A 21,510-nucleotide genomic window follows, 5' to 3' on the forward strand; every position below is an offset into this window, starting at 1 on the left:
TACTTGTCAAGCATATAAACGTCGGTTATAGGGGGTCAACGTCTATAATCGTATATAGATGTCGGGGGAGGCGGGATCCGACGTCTATATGGCGGAAAAGAATGACTATTCACCTACCTGTTAGACATATAAACTTCGGTTATGTTAGGAAACAGGTTGGCTTCAATTTACACCAAGAGGGGGGTTGAATTGGTGTTAGTTCAAAAACAAAATCTTTTCGCAATCTTGGTATGAAAATTCAAAGCTTTTGATCTTTCCTTGAAATGCAAGTAATGAAAATTTCAATGCAGCGGAAAAACGTAGTTGACTGCTCTAAATATAAAGTCGACTGAAATAAAGAGTGCAGGGATAGAGAAAATCAAACACTGGTTTTTATACTGGTTCGGCCAACAATGCCTACATCTAGTGTCCTTCCAACCTTGGAAGCAAATGCACTATAATGGTTGCGGTTTTTACAATAGGGAATTTATAGAAGAACCACACAAAAATATAAATCTCCTCTCTAACCCAAAACCAAATATAGCTGCACACAAAAACCAGAATTGCAGCAAGAATCCCCTCTTCTACAATTTAAACCGACGCTGAACAATCCTCAACGTGTCACCAGCACTCTTCAGAGGATGCCAAGCCTATAATAGCACGCTTCACAAGTTGCCAAGCCTATCACAGCACACTTCCCAGGTTGCCAAGCTTTCAATCAAATGCAGTAGTCTTTACAGGATGTCAAACCTTCAAGATCAAACCAAAAACACCTTCTTTGTGCAGATGTTGATCAAACAGTATGCACAATTAACTCCTCAATCTGAATCTCTCTCAAGAAAGATCACCACCGTCTTCTTGGAGAATTCTTGGAGCTTCCAAAACTGAGAAATAACTCTGAAACAAGACAATGAAAGTGTTAGAACAATAAGTCTCTTTCAGAACACATCGTGCTCTATTCTATTTATAGGTTTCCTATCATTCTCAGTCGAATACCTTACTAATCCAGTCGACTGTATTAAAACAGTTATAATTGACAGTCAACATAGAGGCTCCTCAATCAACCAATTCAATGCACATTCATGATAGTTGACTTAGTCAGTCAATCTTAACTAACTTTTGAAAAGCTAGCCGTTGGAGCAAGTAGGTATAACATAATTCCAAAAATAACAGCAATACAGTCGAATAGGTGTTCCACCATGTCGACTGACACTTGAAAAACACTTTGAAATTCTTTTCAACTCAAAATCTCATCAAACACATGTTCACAAAATCTGTACTAAAATCTGTACTAAGATTTTAGCTTAGTCACAACAAATATAAGTTCATAAAAGTGCTTGTGAGTTTTTCTTCAGAAATGTGCAGAAGTAATCAAAATCGTTTTATCACACATTTCAATACAAGCATGTTCCAAACATATAACACATAATCAATCAAGTGAGCATACATGCAAAACAACAAAACATGTTCAACAAAGTCATTGTTCAAAACAGTATAGCATATCAGCTGAACACGTAATACTGGAACTTATGTATTGTTATTAAGCAATGTATTGTCATCATCAAAAACCAGTTTGGTATAGAGTTTTGTGTTGTCAACAATCTCAACAATCTCCTCCTTTTTTTTATGATGCAAAACCATGATTAATAACTAAGCCATGTTTGTACCGTTCCACAATTTAACAGAGTAAAACAGATAACACAATCAATACAAACAGTTCAATTACTCTTCATACACAGCAAAAATATCATGAAGCAGATAAAGTATGATGTAGCAATTCTCCTCATATAGACTTGCTTTCATACAATCATGAAAACTCTTCCCCTTTGTGCATTAACAAAAAAGGAATGCTTAGATATTTATGCAGTTTTGAAAACCAGAGAAGCATCAAACAAATATGCAAATTTCAAAATAGTAAGGATGCTCTCAAAATCACAAGTTCATCACAAAAACACGAGTAAACTCCCCCTGAATTGTAGGTGTGTGATGAAACATTGTGTAAAGAAATGATACTCCCCCTGTCATTATGCATGAGTTTCAAAAATAGTTTAAGCACAAATCAATTATGCACAATGCAGAATATCACAAATCAAATACCAGTTTAAGCACAAATTTGTATCATTGTTACACAATTCAAACACATATATATGCAATGACACAAATATCAACAATCTCACAATATTATCTCAACTTAGATATAAAAATAAGTAAAGAATAAAGATAATATCATAATGCTAATGATTAAAGTAGTTAGTAGGGATAGGAGATAATTCCAAAATTGGAATTTTTAAACCAGTTTGGACACAGTCGAATGCTTTAACTCATCAGTCGAATGCATTGCTTTCCAAAATGTTGAATTTCAAATGTATATGTCCAAAGCAATGTTCTTCCTACAAAACCTTTCAAAAACCAGATCAAGTATAGTGGTTATGCAAGAATAAAAACAAATCATAACAGAAGTCAATGTATAAAGATGCATGACAATTATTGCATAGTTGACTTCATCCATAACTCAGTCGAATCAACCAAACAGAGTATCATATTTTATTTGACAGTTTAAGTGAATGGTTAAGCATATGGGTTGATTCAAACTTATAATATTATTTCCTTGATAAAAATGATATTACATTTATAGAGCAAAACAAAGAAATACAAACAAAACAAGAAAAACCTCAAAAGAATGGCTTTATATGCCATTTTTCAAAATGAAAACTTAGTCTAGGACACAACACAATTTTGTCAAGACACAACACTATTCTGATTCAAACAAGTCTTCATCCTTTTTGTCAGCATTGTTTGCTCCATTATCTGTGTCACTAACAGAGGATTCATCAAAAAGTTTTATCCTAAGGACATAGTCTATTTTCTTGTGAAGATCAGATAAAGATATTTGCATCATGTTTAATTTGTTCTCCAATCTATCGAATCTTCGATCCACATGACCTTCAAAAATGCTTTAACCTCTCCATCTTTCTCTGCCATTTAATTACTATCTATTAAATATTTAATGCATTTAAGTCAATTATGCTCAATAAAGTAATCTAAACAATATTATCATCCTTAAGCATGCATTAGATCTTTCCGAAACAAAATTGATTTTGCAAAATACATTTAAAATAAGGAAAGCAATTTGATTTTTAATTTTATCAATAAACCACAGACAATTGATCCAACAAAGGAAATAGTAATTTATGAATCTATAACCCATGTTAAATGCAGTAATCCTTAAGTGATTTATCCTTAAACAAGGTTGGCTGTGATATACTTCTCGAGAGAGTTTGCATTAGGAATAGTTTTGATACACATCAATGGTTGCGTTATTGGTGAAGCATTTTTATGATATAAAACACTAAAATTTTTTTATTGATATATTTTTTAATCACTTGAAACGTTTTTTTAAATAAAAAAAGTTTTTTTTTTCAGAAAAATGTACAAGCATGTTGGCTGTAATATCTACAAATAAAGTTTCTGGGAAGAGATTAAACATTATAAGTCCAACCATCAAATGATCTACATCTAAAAGTAGTAGTAGATGGACTAAGTAAAAGAATTAATGAACTTCTCATCGAATATTCTGTACAATAGTGAAAAAATGGTAACTAAACTAGAGCATGTCATCCTTCCGTGTTCCAAAGATATTATCTTATACTAACTTTCTCTTCCATCAATCACTAACTATAAAAAGATTATTCTCATAGCCAATGTTGGTTACAATAGGACGTAAATGATCAATTTTCCATTCTCCATCTACAATGAACTTCATCTCCAACAAAAAAACATGTAATTGAAATATACCTATTACGTGTATGTCATTAGCAGACAATATACAACTTACCTCGTATCTTTCGAATACTGCTGCAAGCTCACATAAAATATACCACTACTTAACCTTTCCATCTTTCTCTGTAATTTAATTACTAAATATTTAATTTATTTAATCAATTGCGTTCAATAAATTAATCTAAAAAATATAGTCATCTTTAAGCATGAGATTGTTCCGAAACAAAATTGATTTTGCAAAATACATTGAAAATAAGGAAAGCAATTTGATTTTTAATTTTATCAATAAACCACAAACAATTGACCTAGCAAAGCAAATAATGATTTATGAATCAATAAGCCATGTTAAATGCGTCAATCGTGATTTATCCTTGAACAAGGTCGGCCGTAACGCACAAGACAAACATAAAATGAAATCTATTTTTAGAATGTAAGAATGGTGACATGTTTTTCGAGAGAGGTTGCATTATGAATAGTTTTAATATACACCAATAATTGAGTTGTTGGTGAAGCATTTTTATGATATAAAACACTATTTTTTTAAATAAAAAAAAGCTTTTTTTTCTCAGAAAAATGTACAAACATGCAGGCTATAATATCTACCAATAAAGTTCCTGGAAAGATATTAAACCTTATTGGATCAACCAGTAAATGATTTACATCTAAAAGTAGTAGTAGATGGACTAAGTAAAAGAATCATAAATAAAAAAATGGTTTACTAGGTTCCGAAGTCCCTATATTTGGAGGTTTTGTTTCAATTGGATCCTTCAATTTTTGAAGTGATCAATTAGGTCCCTAATTTTGTCAATTTGAATCAATAAAAGTTTTTCCGTTGAATGCAGTTAACGTCGTGAAGTTTTTGAACATGTGGCACGCTGACGCTTCAACGAAAAGACTTTTATTGATTCAAATTGACAAAATTAGGGATCTAATTGATCACTTTCAAAATTGGAGGACCCAATTAAAACAAACCCCCAAATATAGGACCTTCGATTATTAAACCTAAAAAAATCAATAAACTTCTCACCGAATATTTTGTTCAAAAATGAAAAAAAATGGTAACTAAACTGGATGTCATCCTCCCGCGTTCAAAAGATATTATCTTATACTAACTTTCTCTTCCATCAATCACTAACTATAAGAAGATTATTCTCATAGCCAACGTTGGTTACAATAGGACGTAAGGGATCAATTTTCCATTCTCCATCTACAATGAACTTCATCTGTAACAAAAAAAAAAAAGTAATTGAAATATGCTTGATACGTTTATGTCATTAGCAGACAATATACAACTTACCTCGTATCTTCCAGGATACAACTGCAAGCTCACAAAAAATATACCGCCACTTAACCTCTCCATCTTTCTCTGCAATTTAATTACTATCTATTAAATATTTAATGCATTTGAATCAATTGCACTCAATAAAATAATCTAAAAAATATAATCATCTTTAAGCATTAAGCATTTATTAATCATTCCGAAACAAAATTGATTTTGCAAAATACATTGACAATAAGAAAAACAATTTAATTTTTAATTTTATCAATAAACCACAAACCATTAACCTAGCAAAACAAATAGTAATTTAATAATTCATAACCCATATTAAATGGACTAAGTGATTTATCTTTAAACAAGGTCGGTGATGACCCACAAAACAAGCATAAAATAGAATGGAATCCATTTTGAGGATATGAGAATCGTGATTTACTTTTCGAGAGATTGCATTAGAAATAGTTTTAATACACGCAAATGATTGAGTTATTGGTGAAGGATTGTTATGATATAAAACACTAAATTTTTTTATTAATATATTTTTTAAACACTTAAAATATTTTTTAAATAAAAAAAAACTTATTTTTTCAGACCTTATTAGACCAACCATCAAATGATCCTGTTAAAAATATTTCTTTAGCATTATTTGGCCAAGCTACACAAGTAGTCTTCAGCATTTGCAAAGCCTTCTGAGCCTTACTAATCTTCGTCTGCTTTTCTTCGACTACCTTATGTGCATCCCTGGGAGAAAAGGATGCAATATTGTCAAGATATTATTTATCTATCCATACATGACGCATTAATTGAATGGTGTCAGGGGATACATTATTGTCAATGACATCTTTCCTTCTAACACTGCCAACTTAGCCTGTATAGAACGCAATTTGTCCTGAGCATTCAGGATCTCATTTTCCTGAAATTCCCACGCATCGGAAAGCTTTGCCAGATCATCAGAAGAGCTCTTCTGAACCTATTGAAGAAAATGCAGCATGCAGATCAGGACTAATTTAGGACCCCAAGGATAGGCCTTCATAATAATGCTTCACAGTAAATTGAGAGCAGTGTCAGAAAGTTTAAGACATTGGACAGTTATTACGAGATTTCATTGGCGTAGTATAGGCGTAGCTACTAGCTACCACATATTTCGTTTATCTTACTGCAAAGAAAGTAGAACTCCTTGCTATCAGGAGTCAAAGCACACAGCCACACAGCATATATCTAAGTCCGTACTAAGAGCAGACACAAATAGAAATGTCCAAAAAGAAATAAAAGGTTTCGGATAAGAGGAAACCGAAAATTAAATTTCAAATTCAGTAACATTCAAATTCTTTGTTGAGCAAATTTTCTTCTTGTCTATCGTCATAGAGAGATTAGCCAGACCCAACTTATTACAAAGGGAAAAACATGCTATGAGCTAAGCGAACTTACAGAGAACTGCACTAAAGATCCAGTATTGTTTATAGTTACACTTACCATCTGCTTGGTAATTTTATCTGAGCTAGACCTCAACGAGTGAAGTGTAAAAGATAGCTCGGATTCCAGATGCTGGATACGGGATTTAATGTCATTGTGACTTGCATTTCCATCAAGAGAATATAATCCTGTTTCATTGTTTGTAAGTTTAGATCGAAACTCCCTTCTCTTGAGGATATCATGTTGTCCAGAAGTATCACTCATGCCTCCTTTCTGAGTTTCACTGAGAATAATTTCAGCATCTGTTATGACACAATTACAAAGATATCAGTTGATCCCCACTACAATAATAAGACATGATCTGAAAACGTAACGATACCTTCAAAATCTGCAACTCCATTTCTCTGATCAATCCAACTCCACATCTCTGGCTTAAGTGAGCTTTCTGAATTTTCCATACCTAATTGCGACCCATGTTGATCAGGTTTGATCTGAGAACCACTGGGATGACTGCTTATGGGGCTAAATGAGGGTGCCCTGCTACTATTTTCAAGGCCAGTAGCTATCTATGCAACAGAAGAGATACAACATGAAATATTTTAAAATTTCAAACATAATGAAGGGCATAAAAACGGTAAAATTTCAAAAACCGATTCTCTCATCTTCAGGGTGCAAGAGCTCATTCACATGTTCAAAACTATACATTAATTAGCTTTATAGAAATATATAATGTGAGAAACATTGGAAATGTGAATGTTAAATAGAAATTTTCATTATCACATGTTCTGGAACTTTGAAATATGTAATATTTCCTTTCCTCAATACTAGCATATGATGAATAGTGCCAGAAAAACTAACAGCATGGGATAAAAATTACTTACTGCATCCATAGCCGTTCTATCTTTGTCTTCATTATTTTCAGAAGAAATACTATCTACACCAAGTCCAAAAGATCTACTTCGTTGTTTCTCCAATCGATTCAATATACCCGCAATGCCAGATTCACTGTCAGCTATAATTTCTCTGTATACCAGAAAGTAACACTCAGGACCCCGCTTGTCACTTGAAGTTATATAAGATTCAACTATTTGACAACAGGAAGAAGAAAAATAAAAGTGGATGATTATAAATTAGCTCATTCTTGCTAAATTAAGCAACAACAAGCATTTTCCTACTAGGTGTAGCCAGCCACACTGATTAAACCACGTCATAATGTTCTATCACAACTCATCGATAAATAACTAAATCTCTCATTCGTTTATCTATAGCTTTATTGGGTCCACTCTACCTCTAGCAATTGGGCTAAACTTTATTTGATTTACTCTCCTCAATTGGTAGTGGGAATTCAACATATTTTCTCCACAAAATGCTTAAACACGACAAAGTCCTTACCTTCTTTCCCATGGTGCCACTGCCACCACAACTTTCTCTCCAATGCATCTTAATCCTATCTTGTCTAGTACGTTCTCTAATCCAACGCAACATTATCGTTTTTACTGTATTTATTTCTTTCTCTTATTGGTTTTGTACGACCCAACATTTAATTCCAAAGTCTTCTAACTATGCGGTATTTTTACCCTGCTTCACTTATATTTTTCTGTCAAGAACAACATCCATGTCACTACTCCAAGAATCCAAGATCATATGCGGCCTTCAAACCTTCCCCATACACTTCAAGCCAGGTACATGCAGAAAAAAATTCCAAAACATACATTGGAAAAATGTGAAACAGGTTATCAAGAAAAGCAAGAGACAAAAATCTCACACTGAATCATCTGTTTGGGATGTTTGGGAAGAAGAGGAAGGTGAAGAAAGCCGAGTGGCATAACCGTCAATTCCATAGCTACAATTATCTTCAAGACCGCCTATTCCACTAGACCCGCCATTCAATTCCCACCCAAAGGCAAGCCACCCTCCCTCGTTGACAATAGCCTTAACAAAATCCACCCTTCGTGCAGCAACCAACTCCTCTTTTGTAGGAAAAGCTTCGGGCTTATCGGAATTCTGCATAAACTCAAGAATCTCGGGTTCGGAAAACTCTCCGCCCCAATCCTTACACCGCCGCAAGAAGTCAGTGCAGGACCAGCACAAACCCTTGTAGCAGGTTCCCCTCCAAGAAGAATGGAGAACCGAACCAGGTTCGGCCCCAAACCGGCGTGCCTGCCAGGTCCGGCCGGGGAAGTAGAGCGGGGCGACGAGGGACGGGATCAGGTGAGGCGAGAGCAGCGAAAGGGAGGGTGCGGTGAAGAAATGCATGCTTGGTGAAAGCAACTGTGCGTGACATTGAAAGAAGAATAGAAGAATAGAAGAATATCAGGAAAGGAGATGATGAATGCAGATGGAAAATCTTGCTATATATGCACTCAATAACAAACTTGCAGATTATTTGCAATAATAAAAAGAAATATTAAGAATTTTATCATTCATTCGGTTTTCTCTTTTTTACGATCACAAAATCTGAGGTAGTTAGGCTGACGTGAAATTCTTATGGCCTCCTCTGGTGCAACCGCTTGATTCTGACCTACAATGGGACTTGTATTTGAAGTAATCATTGGCCTGTAGGTCCATAAATTAATATGGAGTATTTCGTGGAACAGGCAATAGAGAAAATAAGAGTGGAGCGCGACAAGAAAAGAGAAGAGTGAGTCGGCGAAGGAAGCAACGAACAATGCCTCATATTGGAAGGTAAAAAGAAGATACTACTTTTTCGTTTGAACTGTCAGTTATTTGGATATTTTTTACTGGAAAGTAGTATATTTTAAAGGTACAACTGTATTGAAAGATTCAACAGGAAATTTGAACTCAAAATTATATCTATTTTGCTATTTTAAATTTGTTAATAATAATCGAAATTCAGCGTTATCAATTAAATAAGAAAAAATGTTTTTTTTTAAAACACAACTTACAATTTGAGATAACATTTTGAGTTTGCACATAGAAGAATAAACTTATCAATATGTAGAATGCAGGGAATATGTTAATTATTCTTAATTTTCTAAAAAAAACATATCCTTTAATTTCATACTTTGTTTTGATTCATTCCTATTATTATCTCCTTATTTCCTTCTATTTATAAGAAAGCTTAATATTATTTTTTTTTCCTATTTTTATAATTATATTTTATGTGAGACTCAATTTTTTAATGTTTAATGTAGTCCCTTATATTATAATTTATGTTCAATTTTGTCATTTTGGCTAACGACGTTTAAATCGTTAACGGTTAAATGTCCGGATGCCCAATCAGTGAATAACATGACAATTAATGGCTGACGTGGACACTTAAAGACATATTGATGTGGATTTATGTTATTTGGAATTGATTTTCTGATATTAAGGCTCTTTTTTTTTTTTTTTGTGTGAACCTATTGTTTTCGTCAATTGGATTTTAATGGGTTTTCTAAATAAAGGTTTTTGAGGTGTGAAGGTATGATCGTGGTTTGGTAGGGAAATCAAGAAGAAAGCGAACATCGGTGACTTTATCATTCAAATTGGAAGCATTGATCTTTGTCAAAATCAGGTTTGCCTTCGTAATCTACGCTCTATCACATTGGTTTTACATTTGTTGGGGTGATGTTTTGAAGAATTGTGTAAAATGTTTTCGATGTGAGTGTGTAAGGCATTGGTCTGTAACATTTTATAATTGCTTTTCTGTGGGTGATTGTCGATTTTGTGTTTTTGGGTGTGGTTTCCCATACCCTTTACCTATTACTTTTAGCGTTTACAGTGGTCTCATGCCCATAAAGGGTATTTTGCAGGCTTGCATTTGGGATGTCTGACGAGAGGTTTTAAGTTTTGGTCCACTATAGTAGGACCTTGGTAAAGGAGATTCCTTTTCAATATATTGGTGAGCAAGTGACTTATTGGAGTATGGACCCTGACAAATGGAATTATTTCGAAGTGTTAGGTGTCGTTAAGGATTTAGGGTATATTGAAGTGAGTGAGTTATTTTATTGTATTGAAATTATTCTGCATAAGTTGTATGATGACAGAGATGCAATGAATATGATAAACGTGACTAAGTATTTTGGGGAATTTGATATGTTTGTTGTCCACGATCTGGATGAGGCAGAGGTGGTTGAAAATGAAGAAGTTCTTTTGCTCTGTCATGGAAGTTTAGAGAATGGAGAAGGTAGCCATGTAGGTGAGGATGAGGATGAAGTGGAGGAGCAGGGTTTGGATGACGTGGAAGTGGAGGGTTTGGATGAAGTGGAGGTGCAGGATATGGATGACATGTAGTTGGAAGTGGAGGAGGAAGTAGAGGTGCAAGATATGGATGACCAGCAGGTGTAGGGGGAGGAAGAAGTACACATTGAAGATTTTACTTCGAGTGAGGATGATGACGAAGGGGAGGTGCAGGGTGAAGTTGGTGAACAAGTACTGGATGAAGGACAAGTGGATGTTGATGTACATATTGATGAAGATGTAAATAACAATATAGAAGAGTCTGTATCAGTAGAAGTTAATGTAAATGAAGAAGATAGTGATGAAGAAGACAATGATTTAGAAACAGTTCATAGTGCACATACCCACAGAAAATCAAATGACAAGGGGTTCTTTGTGATCTTCTAGTATCAACATCTTCATTAGCAGTTATTTGTTTGGTCTCCTCAGTCCTTTTCTCCTCTAGCCAAGTAGACACAACAACATCAGGTTGTTTGATTGGATTAGTGTCTGCATCAGCCATCTGAACGTAGCAGACTCGTATACTATCATGTCTCTGCTGATCACGATCTGCTTCTTTTTTGGATCATACAGCCTGTATGCACCTGTTGGATGATACCCCCATGAGGATGAGAGTTTCACTTCTGTCGTCCAACTTCTTCCTTGTTTCATCTGGGATGTGTTTGTAGCAGACCGAGCCGAAAATCCTCAAGTGACGCACATCTGGTTTTCTTTCCTGACCAAGCCTCTTCGGGTGTGCATGCTGGTAATGCTTTGGTAGGGCTTCTATTCAGCAAGTATGTAGCATTCGAGACTGCTTCTCCCCACAAGTAATGCAATAGCCTTCTTCCTTTGATCATACACTTGGTCATATCAAAGAGCATTTAATTTCTTCTCTCTGCTAATCCGTTGTGCTGGGTGTGTAAGGCGTTGTAACTTCATGAAGAATCCCTTTGTCGACACAAAACTTACTCATTTCTCCAGAATTAAATTCGTCTCCACCATCAGTCTTGAAAATCCTGATTTGCTGGCCAAATTGCCTCTCAACCATGGAACAGAATTTAACAAATTATGTGTAAGTTTCTCTCTTTTCTCTTAACAAATATACCCAAACTTTTCTAGATAATTCATCTACAAAGAGTAAAAAATATTTGTTACCTCCTAGAGATGGCACGTCAAAAGGACCACACACGTCTGCATGCACAACGTCCAACAATTGTCTTGCTCTCTTGGGTGCATGTCTTTTAAAGACCTTCCTGGTTTGTTTTCCAACAGGACAACTTTCACAGACCTTGATCGGTGCAACTATTGTAGGAACACCTCTCATAAGATCTTTAACTTTCAGTTGACTCAGGCTCTTGAAATTTAGATGCCCATAACGATAGTGCCACAACCACTCATCTTCTCCAGCACCAGTTGTAGCCAAACACTGTATCTCTATTGCGTTCAGGTTCATTTTAATGGTTTGATTCTGCGCAAGGGGAGCTTTGAGTATCATTTGTTGTCTCTTGTCGAATACCTCAATATGTCTTTGTTGCATCTTCATGGTATATCCCTTCTCCAAGAGTTTTCCGAGACTTAAAAGATTGATTTTCATCATAGGAACGTATAAAAGATTGTGCATGTACACAGATCTTCCTTCTTTGCGTGTGATCATCACTTTGCTTGAACCTTCAACTCTAATGATGTTGTTATCTGCAAAACACACAGTGCCTTTGATGCTTGTGTCTAAGTCGAGCAACCAATTTCTATTGCCAGTCATGTGGTTGGAACAACCTGTATCCAAATACCACGATGTTTCTTCATCTGCATGGGTTGTTTTTCCAGCAAGCAACACATGTTTTGTTTGGTCGGTCTTTCTTGCACACTTGTCTGTTACCCCACTCATATTTTGAATGTGTCTTTCCTGTGCAATTCTCCAACTATCATCATTTCTGTCATGCGCTGTGACACTCATCAGTAAAACGTGATTAGAGTCTGATTCCAGCTCTTCTTTCGCAAGATTTGCCTCATCACTCTTCACTTTCTTTGCGTTTTCATTGTGCCAACACTCAGATGAGTAATGGCCATACTTTCCTCTTCCTTTATAATTTCCTTCTCTTTGCTCGTTGCTACTATCATCTTTGGTTTGTTCAAAGGTATTAGCGAATCTGCCTCCATTTCGACCGCCACGACCACCACGCGATCTTCCTCTACCTCTGCCAGTTCCACGATTCTTGTAGGTTTGACTGCTTCTAGCTTGCAGTGCTTGGTTTGTTTTTTCCGTTGCATTCTTTTCCGTTGTTCTTCAAGAGAGTTTTGTAACTCTTCCACTTTCATCTTCTCCAAATCCTTGCTTTCTTCGATCGCCACAACAATATGATCGAACTGAGGTGTTAGTGTTCTTAGGATCTTTTCAACGATCTTCTTATCTTTTACCACTTTATCATACGCCCGCATTACATTAACAACCACCTGAATTCTGTCAATATATTCTTCAACGGTTTCTTGCTCTCCCATACTCAAGAACTCATATTGTCTCTATAGTGATTGTAGTCTCACCTTCTTCACCTTTCTTGAATTTCCATATCCATCTTGTAATATATCCCAAGCTTCCTTGGTTGTCGTTGCCTTTGACACTTTCTGAAATATCGTCGCAGAAACGCACTGGTGCAAGAGCATACGTGCCTTGCAGTCCAGCTTCTTGTTCTCTTTGTAGACTTTTTTTGCTTCTTCTGTGTCTCCCTTTGAGGGTTCTTTAAATCCTTTCTTAATGATTTCGTCAACTTCTTGAAAGCCTAAGATAGAATCCATTTTCACACACTAGTCATCGTAATTCTTTCCGTCGAACATCGACAAGCCGCTCTGGATCATTCCCGCCATCGCCTTTCAATGTGAACCCTTCTTCGCTAATTGAGTCCTTCGCATGTTCGATGCTTTACCAGGTTCTCAACCTGTTGCTCTGAATATCACTATTAGCGCTGGTACTATAGTGTGTATTAGAAAGTGTGACAGAGAATAAAGAGAGAGAAGAGAGCAAATACAAAAAATGGAGAAAATGATAGTAATCTCATTAACTGGAAAGCTGATATATAGTATATCAGGTACAAAAGTAGAAGACTGTCCTTTGACAGTTAAAACCGTTATGTAGTTTAGGTTTACATTTTAATAGACCCTACGCTTAAAAGGCAAAGTCCCGATAGTAGGACACCTAAGTGAGGTGTGCTAGCTCTAACACATTGGTTGAGTGCTTGTTGACGAGGATTGCATGATGGAGGATGCAACTTTGGTAACCATGCTGTTAAACTCACCATCACCATTCCCTGTCATAACAACTTTTATTACAAAATTTCATATATTTCTATCAAATAACGACGATGCTATTTTCATATAAAAAAATTTACATCCACTTGACACTTTTACTGTTTTCAATATTTTTTTTCAAATACAAAGTAAAAATTTAAGTTTAACTTTTTTATACCAGTTCTATAACCGATGTAAAAGATCGAAAACTTTTTATACCTCCACTTTTATTTCTATTCAAAAAATAGATATAAAAAGTCTTTTTTAACATATATAAAAGATTTTTTTGCACTAGTGCCTATTTGTTTTATTAAGTTTTCCAAGAAATAAAGATTGAGTCCCACATTTAGAAACAACTTTTCTCACCATGAAGAAATAAGGTTTTACATTGCTATTAAAGTTTTGATGTTTTTTTTTCTGCATTTTATTCACAATTTTGTCTATGAAGAAAAGTACTATAATCATTTAAAACATATAATATTATTTTGTGATGTGTTAGGATCATTTTCTACTTTTTAAATATAATTTTATTGTAAAAATAAATTTATTTTTTCTAAAGAAAAACAAATTAGATATTGATTAATGGACTGTTTGACATGAATTAACGTTCCTCAGTACACTGTTCAACGTTAAATTCCTTCCAGTGATTCTTCCTAGATAAGAACGCACTCAACTACGTTAAACATCGGTTACATACAGATTTGATGTCAATTTCAAGATTGTGTAATTCGATATCAATTGACGTCCAGTGGGACGACGTTTAATTATCGTCTTTCAATATAATGTTAGAACTTGGTCAGACGTTAAATGTCTAAACTTTTTTAATACGGCAAGATATTTAAATGTTACACTCGTACCTGAACTAGATAATACCTATCATTGGAGAGTAGAACCAATTTAGTAAATTACAATTTTCTCGACAATTTTTTAATCACACGAAATCTTGTCAGAAATTTTGTACAGAGATTCACACGGTGATTTTTTCTGAGTTGACCAGATAAAAAAATACTTCACGCCAATTTTAACATAAAATATTCAAGGTTCAATAATTATAGGTTTTTTTTTTACTCAATATTTATTTTTATTCCCGCGAGACTTTCAACTTATTCTTTCTTGATTTAATAATTCGGAGGTCTCTGGAGATTTTTTCAATTGGGTCCTTCAATTTTGAAAGTGAATTATTAGGTCTCTAGTTTTGTCAATTTGATTCAATAAGACCCTTTTCGTTAACTGCAGATAACGTGGTGAAGTTTTTTAACATGTGACACTCTGACGCTTCCAGGTGGGACAGTTTCAAGTGCATAGGTGGATTAAAAATTTTTTAAATTATTGGATAATAAATTAATAAATGAAAACAAATCAATAAATGAAATTAGTAAGCATATTAAAACTATCCTAATTTGGGGTCACAATTGGTCGTGTCTGCGAAATTGGGAAATCTGCCACTTAGGGTTCGTTGCCTGGTTCGTCATTGTGCTGACATTTGGTGAGCATCGATTTTGCGTGGGAAGTTAGGGTTATGATCTGCTTCCTTTTCGACATGAAAATACGTTACCTCTCATGCAAGATTTGTGTTTCGGTCATTGATGCCCTATGAGATCAAAAAGTAAAAAAGGGTGAGACAATAAAAAGGAGGAAACACGAGCAACAACGGAGGGCAAAGCGGGGGAAGAAGCGGTGTTCGCCGCCAACGATGCTGAAGTCTATCACACGACGGTTATCATCGAAGAGGTCGAGTCGCTCAGCACGACGGATGCAGAATCGACGCGGTTGATGATGCACTAGTGGAAATTATACTTTTTATAGCAATTTTTTGTACCAGTTAAAATTTATCGGTTATAAAAAGTGATGCAATGGCAATTTCGTAAATAAAGAAAACTTTTCTACACAGGTGATAATAAAATCAGGTATGAAAAGTAATAGAGTGGCATAACCATAAATAACTCAAATAACTTTATACCGGTGTATCGTGAACAGTTATAAAAAATCCTTTGTTTTATACCTGTTATCCTTAAAACCGGTTTAAATTATATTAAATATTCTTTATTTTTTCGCAGCTTGCAGCTCTACTTTTTATTCTATGCAACTTTTTTTTCGTTCCTTCTCTTGTTGTCTGTCTCTTTGTTCTCCCTCCTTTCTTCCCCCTTCCTCCGGTTTCTCTCTTGCAGCTCCAAGTTATTTCATTCTCCTACCATTGTTTCTTCTTCTTTCTCCTGCCATTGTTCTCGTTCGTTGCTGTTATCGAAGTTGTCAAAGTTGTTGGATGAAGCTATTGGTCGGCATTTGAAGTTGTTCATCGTGGTTGAAGTTCTCGGCTATGGTAGATGAAACCCTTGCGGTGGTGTGCCGTCGGCAAGTGATATGTCGTGATGAGTACATCTGATAATTCTTCTCTGACCGTGTAATTTTCTGTTTCGCTTGTATCATTGTGTGCAAAATATTTATGCTGTTGCGGACATCTGTTTCGTTGTTTTAGATGTTGTTTGGCTGAGGAAGAGTGCAAATGCATATTTTAGATCTAAGCTAGGGTCTTCGTGACTGTTCCAAATTATTGGAGTTTCTTCCAGTTGGATGAAAAGTTGCGATCGAGGTCGTAGCCGTTAGCGGCCGCCGGGAAGGGGAAGTATGAGATGTCACAGGTGGTGGTGGTGGCGATAGTGGGTGACAGTGTTATATATGGGAGAAATAAAATAGGAAGAAAATGGAAAGAGAGGAAGGGGCCGGGGCAAGAAATGAGAGACGCTGCCATTAAAGAACCCTTGTAACACGATGGCGTAGGGTCCAAGATTTCCACCATCAACTCAATAACCTGTATAATTGCAACTTGCAAAAACAGGCATTTCTAGCTTAAGTTAGAGTTTCAAAAGATTAAAGCAGATGATAATAATACATATACGAGAGGAAATAAACATATGCAACATAAATTCCTTCCTCAGAATTTGGTTTTAGTGCTTACGAGAGAGGTAGAAACAACAACCAACTCAGTTATTGTGTCCTCGTGATCATAGGCTTTGATGATCATCCCATTCGTTTTTATTACTGCGAAAGGGTTGGAGGAGGGGGAGTTTGTGAGTCCCTTAGTGAAGAAATTGAGGAAAAGACAAATGCAGAATTTTTTTCTCTCTCTCATGGTTTCCCAGGTAAGGCCCAATTAAAAGATTAGTTCCTTTTCAAATTTGTTTGGACTGAAATGACTTCTGTGTTGCGTGTCAATTGATAATAACTTTTGCTTTGTGCATCTCTGTATGATGTGGAAGCACATATAAAGACTCATTTAAGGGGTACAATAAAGTATGATATGGAAGCACATATATAGATGTTAGCAGTACGAATTCTGCTCACTGACTTTTAGTCTATCTTATCAGGGAGTTCCAATTATATATATGGGCGATGAATATGGACACACAAAAGGGGGAAACAACAATACCTATTGTCATGATAATTATGTGATCCTCTTGTCCACTTAAAATTTTCAATGCATACCCCACCATATTTTCAATTCTATTAATTTCAACCTTTTTGCAGCTTAATTACTTCCAATGGGACAAAAAGGAAGAATCCTCGTTAGACTTCTTTAGATTTTGTTGCCTTGTGACTAAGTTCCACCAGTAAGTACTTCTTCAGTTTAATTGTTTTGTCGTTGGACTTTTGCTTTTTGTATCATATTCCAACGTTATAATCCTGCAGGGAATGTGAATCTATGGGCTTAGATGACTTCCCAACATCAAAGAGGCTACAGTGGCATGGTCATTTCCCTGGGATGCCAGACTGGTCAGAAACTAGCCGTTTTGTGGCTTTTACCATGGTAAGCTAATTTTGTTGGCCATATTGCCGTGTATAAGAATTGTTGCCAGTGAAAGACAACAAGAATCAAATCTTGTGATATAGGTTGGAAAGGGTCTGTCTAAGGATGTGAAGGCTCGTAAACTTGCTTTACAGCACTGGCTAGAGACAGTAAGTCTCATAGCTTTAAAGTGACAGTGTTCAAATTAAACTGATAATTTCTCTAACTGGTTGCCAACTTGAACAGATTGACCCTCGACATCGCTATGGTCACAATCTTCAATTTATTATGTGAAATGGCTTTGCTGTGATAGTTCCGAACCTTTCTTCCATTGGTAAGATTGTAACAAGAATGAAAATCCAATTTCTGGTTAACATGTAACTTTCAATCAAAGTAACGGATAAATCAACCTACAAGTGTAGGCTTGATGTTGGGGAAGGCAAGGAACTATTTTCTGAGATGTTCCTGATTAAAACTTCAGCAGCAGTGCATCAAATATCTTGGTCCAATGAGTTTGTTGGTTCAACACCAGTACATTTTTGCTTTGAGAGTAGATGTATATATAAAATTATGGCACTGGGTTTTATGGACTGAGTTTGAGTCTATAATTGGATATTTCAGCAGTAAAAAATAAAATGTGGTAGTAATAAAGTAAATGATGATTCTGTTTTTAATTTTTGTATTATGGTAATTTTTGAAGTATGGTGCAGATTGAAGAAATAGGAAATGGTTTTATTTGGTTGGAGAGGTACGTACATAACATAATAGTGCCATTAGGTTTTGGTGTCGTATTTATTCATATAGCTTATATTATATAATATTCTCGTATTATATAGAAAGGTATTTTAAATATTATATAAGTTATATCATGTAATGTTAGTATAAAGTAGTCGTGTTTTAAATATTATATAAGCTATATTATGTAAAATTAGTATAAGGAATTGTGTTTGAAAATTAACCAAACAAAAGTGTGGATTAAGCATGATGTAGGATTTTAATTAGTATATGTTGACTATTTTATGTTGTCTTGGTTAACTTACTATTATGTTGTCTATTTAATTATTGCTTTAAAAATGTTTGACATATATCGGGTTCCCTTTGATTTCCCTTTTCATCTTTTTTTCAAGCAGAGGAATCTATGTCATGTTAAAATATGTCATGAACAAGCCATGATATTTTACTTTAGAGAAATATTCAAACCTGCTTATGTACCTTAACTGTCAAGCAACATGTAAAAGTAATTTTAAAAGTTGTTTCTTTTACAGGTGGAGAGGATGGATTATGAAGTAGCTATTGAGAATGGAAGGCTCATGTATAAGAAAAGTGGGAAACCTGTTGACACAACAGGAAAAGCAGAATGGATTTTTGTACTTAGTACATCCAAGACTCTTTATGTACGATCAAGGCACATTTCATTTTATTTTATATGAATTACATTTTTATATGATTTTTTAATCATTTGTAAATGATATTAAAAGTTTCAATATTACATTTTAAGTTTAGGAACTATTTTATATGCAATGATGTTAAGTAACTATGTTATGTAAATATATTTAGGAATTTTGTTAGATAAATATTACATTTTGATGTGTTAATAGAAACAATATTTATTATTTTGCTTGTTATTGATTATTTAGACTGTATTATGGAATTGAATTTTAAGCAGGTCTGGATATGGATAGTAGCACAAACAAATCGAACATTTAAGAAAAAAACGTCACTTTTTACACCGGTTCAAGTCATATCAGGTATAAAAGTTTTGTTTTTTCACACCGGTTAAAATAGCATCAGTTATAAAAGCGAGCTTCTTTTATACCTGTTCCGATCCCAGAATACCAGGTGTAAATATGAAACCTTTATACCAGTTGCAGACAGAACCGGTGTAAAAGTTGAATCTTTTTATACCAGTTCTAGAACCAGTGTAAAAAAACGAAAACTTTCTATGCCCCCTACTTCTATACCAACACGAAAACCGGTATAAAAAGCCTTTTTTAACCGGTATAAAAAACCTTTTTTGCACTAGTGACGTAGAAGCGAAACCGAGCGGCGTAGTGGATGACGTGGAGGTCTCAAGAGGGGTCAGCCTCTTCGTTGGTCCAGAAAGAGGGATGGTGAGGGTTGCATCGCCCTTTGGGATTTGAATGGAAATCAATGACCTTGTTGTTGTTTCCACCATTGTTGGACTTAGTTCATTGACCTTCGCCTGCAACATGGTCAGATGTGTAAGTTAAAAAATAATTTTGAGGTGGCGACAACTCGTAAAGAAGCAGAGGGGGTATCCAGCTGGGAGGAATCCATCGCCTTCACGCGTTCCTCTGCTTGAAACTGGGTAAACATCACATAAGCTTTGTTGGTGCGGTCACCTACGTTGTTATCAATTATTTTAATATCTGGCTACTTCTAACCGAAGGGAACAAGCCATTTCGATGCCCTCTAATTGTCGAACCTAGCCAAGAACCCTAATTTCGCAGATTTGTCCTCTTTTTGCTGCACCACCTATCTGATCCCAAATTAGGATAGTTTTAATATGTTTACTAATTTCATTTATTGATTTATTTTCATTTATTAATTTATTATCCAATAATTTTAAAATTTTTTAATCCACCTATGCACTTGAAACTGTCCCACCTAGAAACGTCAGAGTGCCACATGTTAAAAAACTTCACGGCATTATATGCAGTTAACGGAAAGGGTCTTATTGAATCAAATTGACAAAATTAGGGACCTAATTGATCACTTTCAAAATTGGAGGACCTAATTGAAACAAACCCCCAAATATAGGGACCTCCGAACCTATTAAACCTTCTTTCTTTTTAAGGTTTCCAACAATTCTAGTATTTAAAAATTAATAAAAAATCCTAAGTTGGAAATAGGGATGACAGAAAGATCCGTACCCGTGGGTACCCGCGGATAAAATCCGCTACGGGTATTTAGTACCCATGGATATTTAGTACTTGCGGGTAGCGGGTATTTTAATACCCAGTTGTTAATGGGTCGGGTTCGGGTATCACCCTATCCGTACCCGCAGGTACCCGCTACCCGTTTGAGAGGTGAAATTACACTTTTATCCTGTTAAGTTTTCTTACTTTTGAATACTCTATGCCTCTGTCGTCATTCTTCAAACCCTAACTTCCTCTAAAATCCTGAATGCTGAGCCTACCTTTCTCTTCTCACCAAATCCACATACCTTAACTTTCTTTCTATGCTACTAGTTTTTTTGTGCAAAGAGGAATTAGATCCAATTGTTGGTTTTCTTTCTCACCAAATACATCAGGGTTTTGGGAGAAGACGATAACCCGTCTTCCCCAATTGGTCGTGGCTGGAAATCAACCTTCTTAACCACAGACAAAGCCATCGCACAACAAAGGTTGCTTTTTTGGTTTTCTTTCTCACCAAATACATCGGGGTTTTGGGAGAAGACGATAACCCTTCTTCCCCAATTAGTCGTGGCTTGAAATCAACCTTCTTAACCACAAACAAAGCCATCGCACAACAAAGGTGATGGAAGCTCTCTTGGAATTCAATCACAAACAGCCTCCAAGTCTAGAGATGGCAGCGGAATGTAGGTGCAACATGAAGCACGGAAGGTGTTTGATGAAGGCTTCAATGAAGGTGTGTGGAAGAAGCAAAGATTTTCAAGCTCCGAAAGCCTTCCAAGAGGGAAGGAAGCTAGAGGAGAGGGTGCAGAAGAGGCACAAGTGTTTGAACTCTGAAAAATGATTCTGGAGAAATCTCAACAACATTTCATTAAGTTTCAAAGTTGAATTTTACAAAGAGAAGAGTCCTCCTTTTATAGATGAAGGAGTGACTCAAAAACGTGCTAAGCGAGCTACTC

The 21,510-nt window shown here is 35.4% G+C and overlaps 2 protein-coding genes across 6 annotated transcripts; one reads left to right on the forward strand and one right to left on the reverse strand.

The window, feature by feature from the left end:
- Nucleotides 1–3,628: 3,628 nt before the first annotated feature.
- Nucleotides 3,629–9,101, reverse strand: LOC106779838. Of its 4 annotated transcripts, none has more exons than XM_022776743.1 (9): nucleotides 8,925–9,101; nucleotides 8,214–8,719; nucleotides 7,330–7,471; nucleotides 6,828–7,014; nucleotides 6,509–6,750; nucleotides 5,860–6,005; nucleotides 5,629–5,776; nucleotides 5,057–5,125; nucleotides 4,727–4,982 (listed from the first exon to the last, which is right to left on the reverse strand). In XM_022776743.1, exons 2-9 carry the CDS (start codon nucleotides 8,702–8,704, stop codon nucleotides 4,884–4,886), a joined length of 1,524 nt encoding a protein of 507 aa, XP_022632464.1. In that variant the 5' UTR covers nucleotides 8,705–8,719; nucleotides 8,925–9,101; the 3' UTR covers nucleotides 4,727–4,883. The 4 variants fall into 4 exon arrangements, with proteins under 4 accessions (XP_022632463.1, XP_022632464.1, XP_014523537.1 ...); XM_014668051.2 differs by having other exon boundaries at nucleotides 8,895–9,101; XM_022776742.1 differs by lacking the exon at nucleotides 4,727–4,982 and adding an exon at nucleotides 3,629–3,742 and having other exon boundaries at nucleotides 8,214–9,101.
- A 6,748-nt stretch (nucleotides 9,102–15,849) lies between these two features.
- Nucleotides 15,850–19,147, forward strand: LOC111240847 (isoamylase 1, chloroplastic-like). 2 transcript variants are annotated; one of them, XM_022776733.1, is made up of 7 exons: nucleotides 15,850–17,031; nucleotides 17,257–17,337; nucleotides 17,417–17,499; nucleotides 17,579–17,696; nucleotides 17,780–17,845; nucleotides 17,922–18,009; nucleotides 18,941–19,027. In XM_022776733.1, the coding sequence occupies exons 1-6, from the start codon at nucleotides 16,906–16,908 to the stop codon at nucleotides 17,967–17,969; spliced, it is 522 nt and encodes a 173-aa protein (XP_022632454.1). In that variant the 5' UTR covers nucleotides 15,850–16,905; the 3' UTR covers nucleotides 17,970–18,009; nucleotides 18,941–19,027. The 2 variants fall into 2 exon arrangements, with proteins under 2 accessions (XP_022632454.1, XP_022632455.1); XM_022776734.1 differs by lacking the exons at nucleotides 17,780–17,845; nucleotides 17,922–18,009 and having other exon boundaries at nucleotides 15,850–16,292; nucleotides 18,941–19,147.
- Nucleotides 19,148–21,510: the final 2,363 nt, after the last annotated feature.

Source organism: Vigna radiata, unplaced genomic scaffold (genome assembly GCF_000741045.1).
Source record: "Vigna radiata var. radiata cultivar VC1973A unplaced genomic scaffold, Vradiata_ver6 scaffold_169, whole genome shotgun sequence".
Taxonomy (NCBI): Eukaryota; Viridiplantae; Streptophyta; class Magnoliopsida; order Fabales; family Fabaceae; genus Vigna; species Vigna radiata.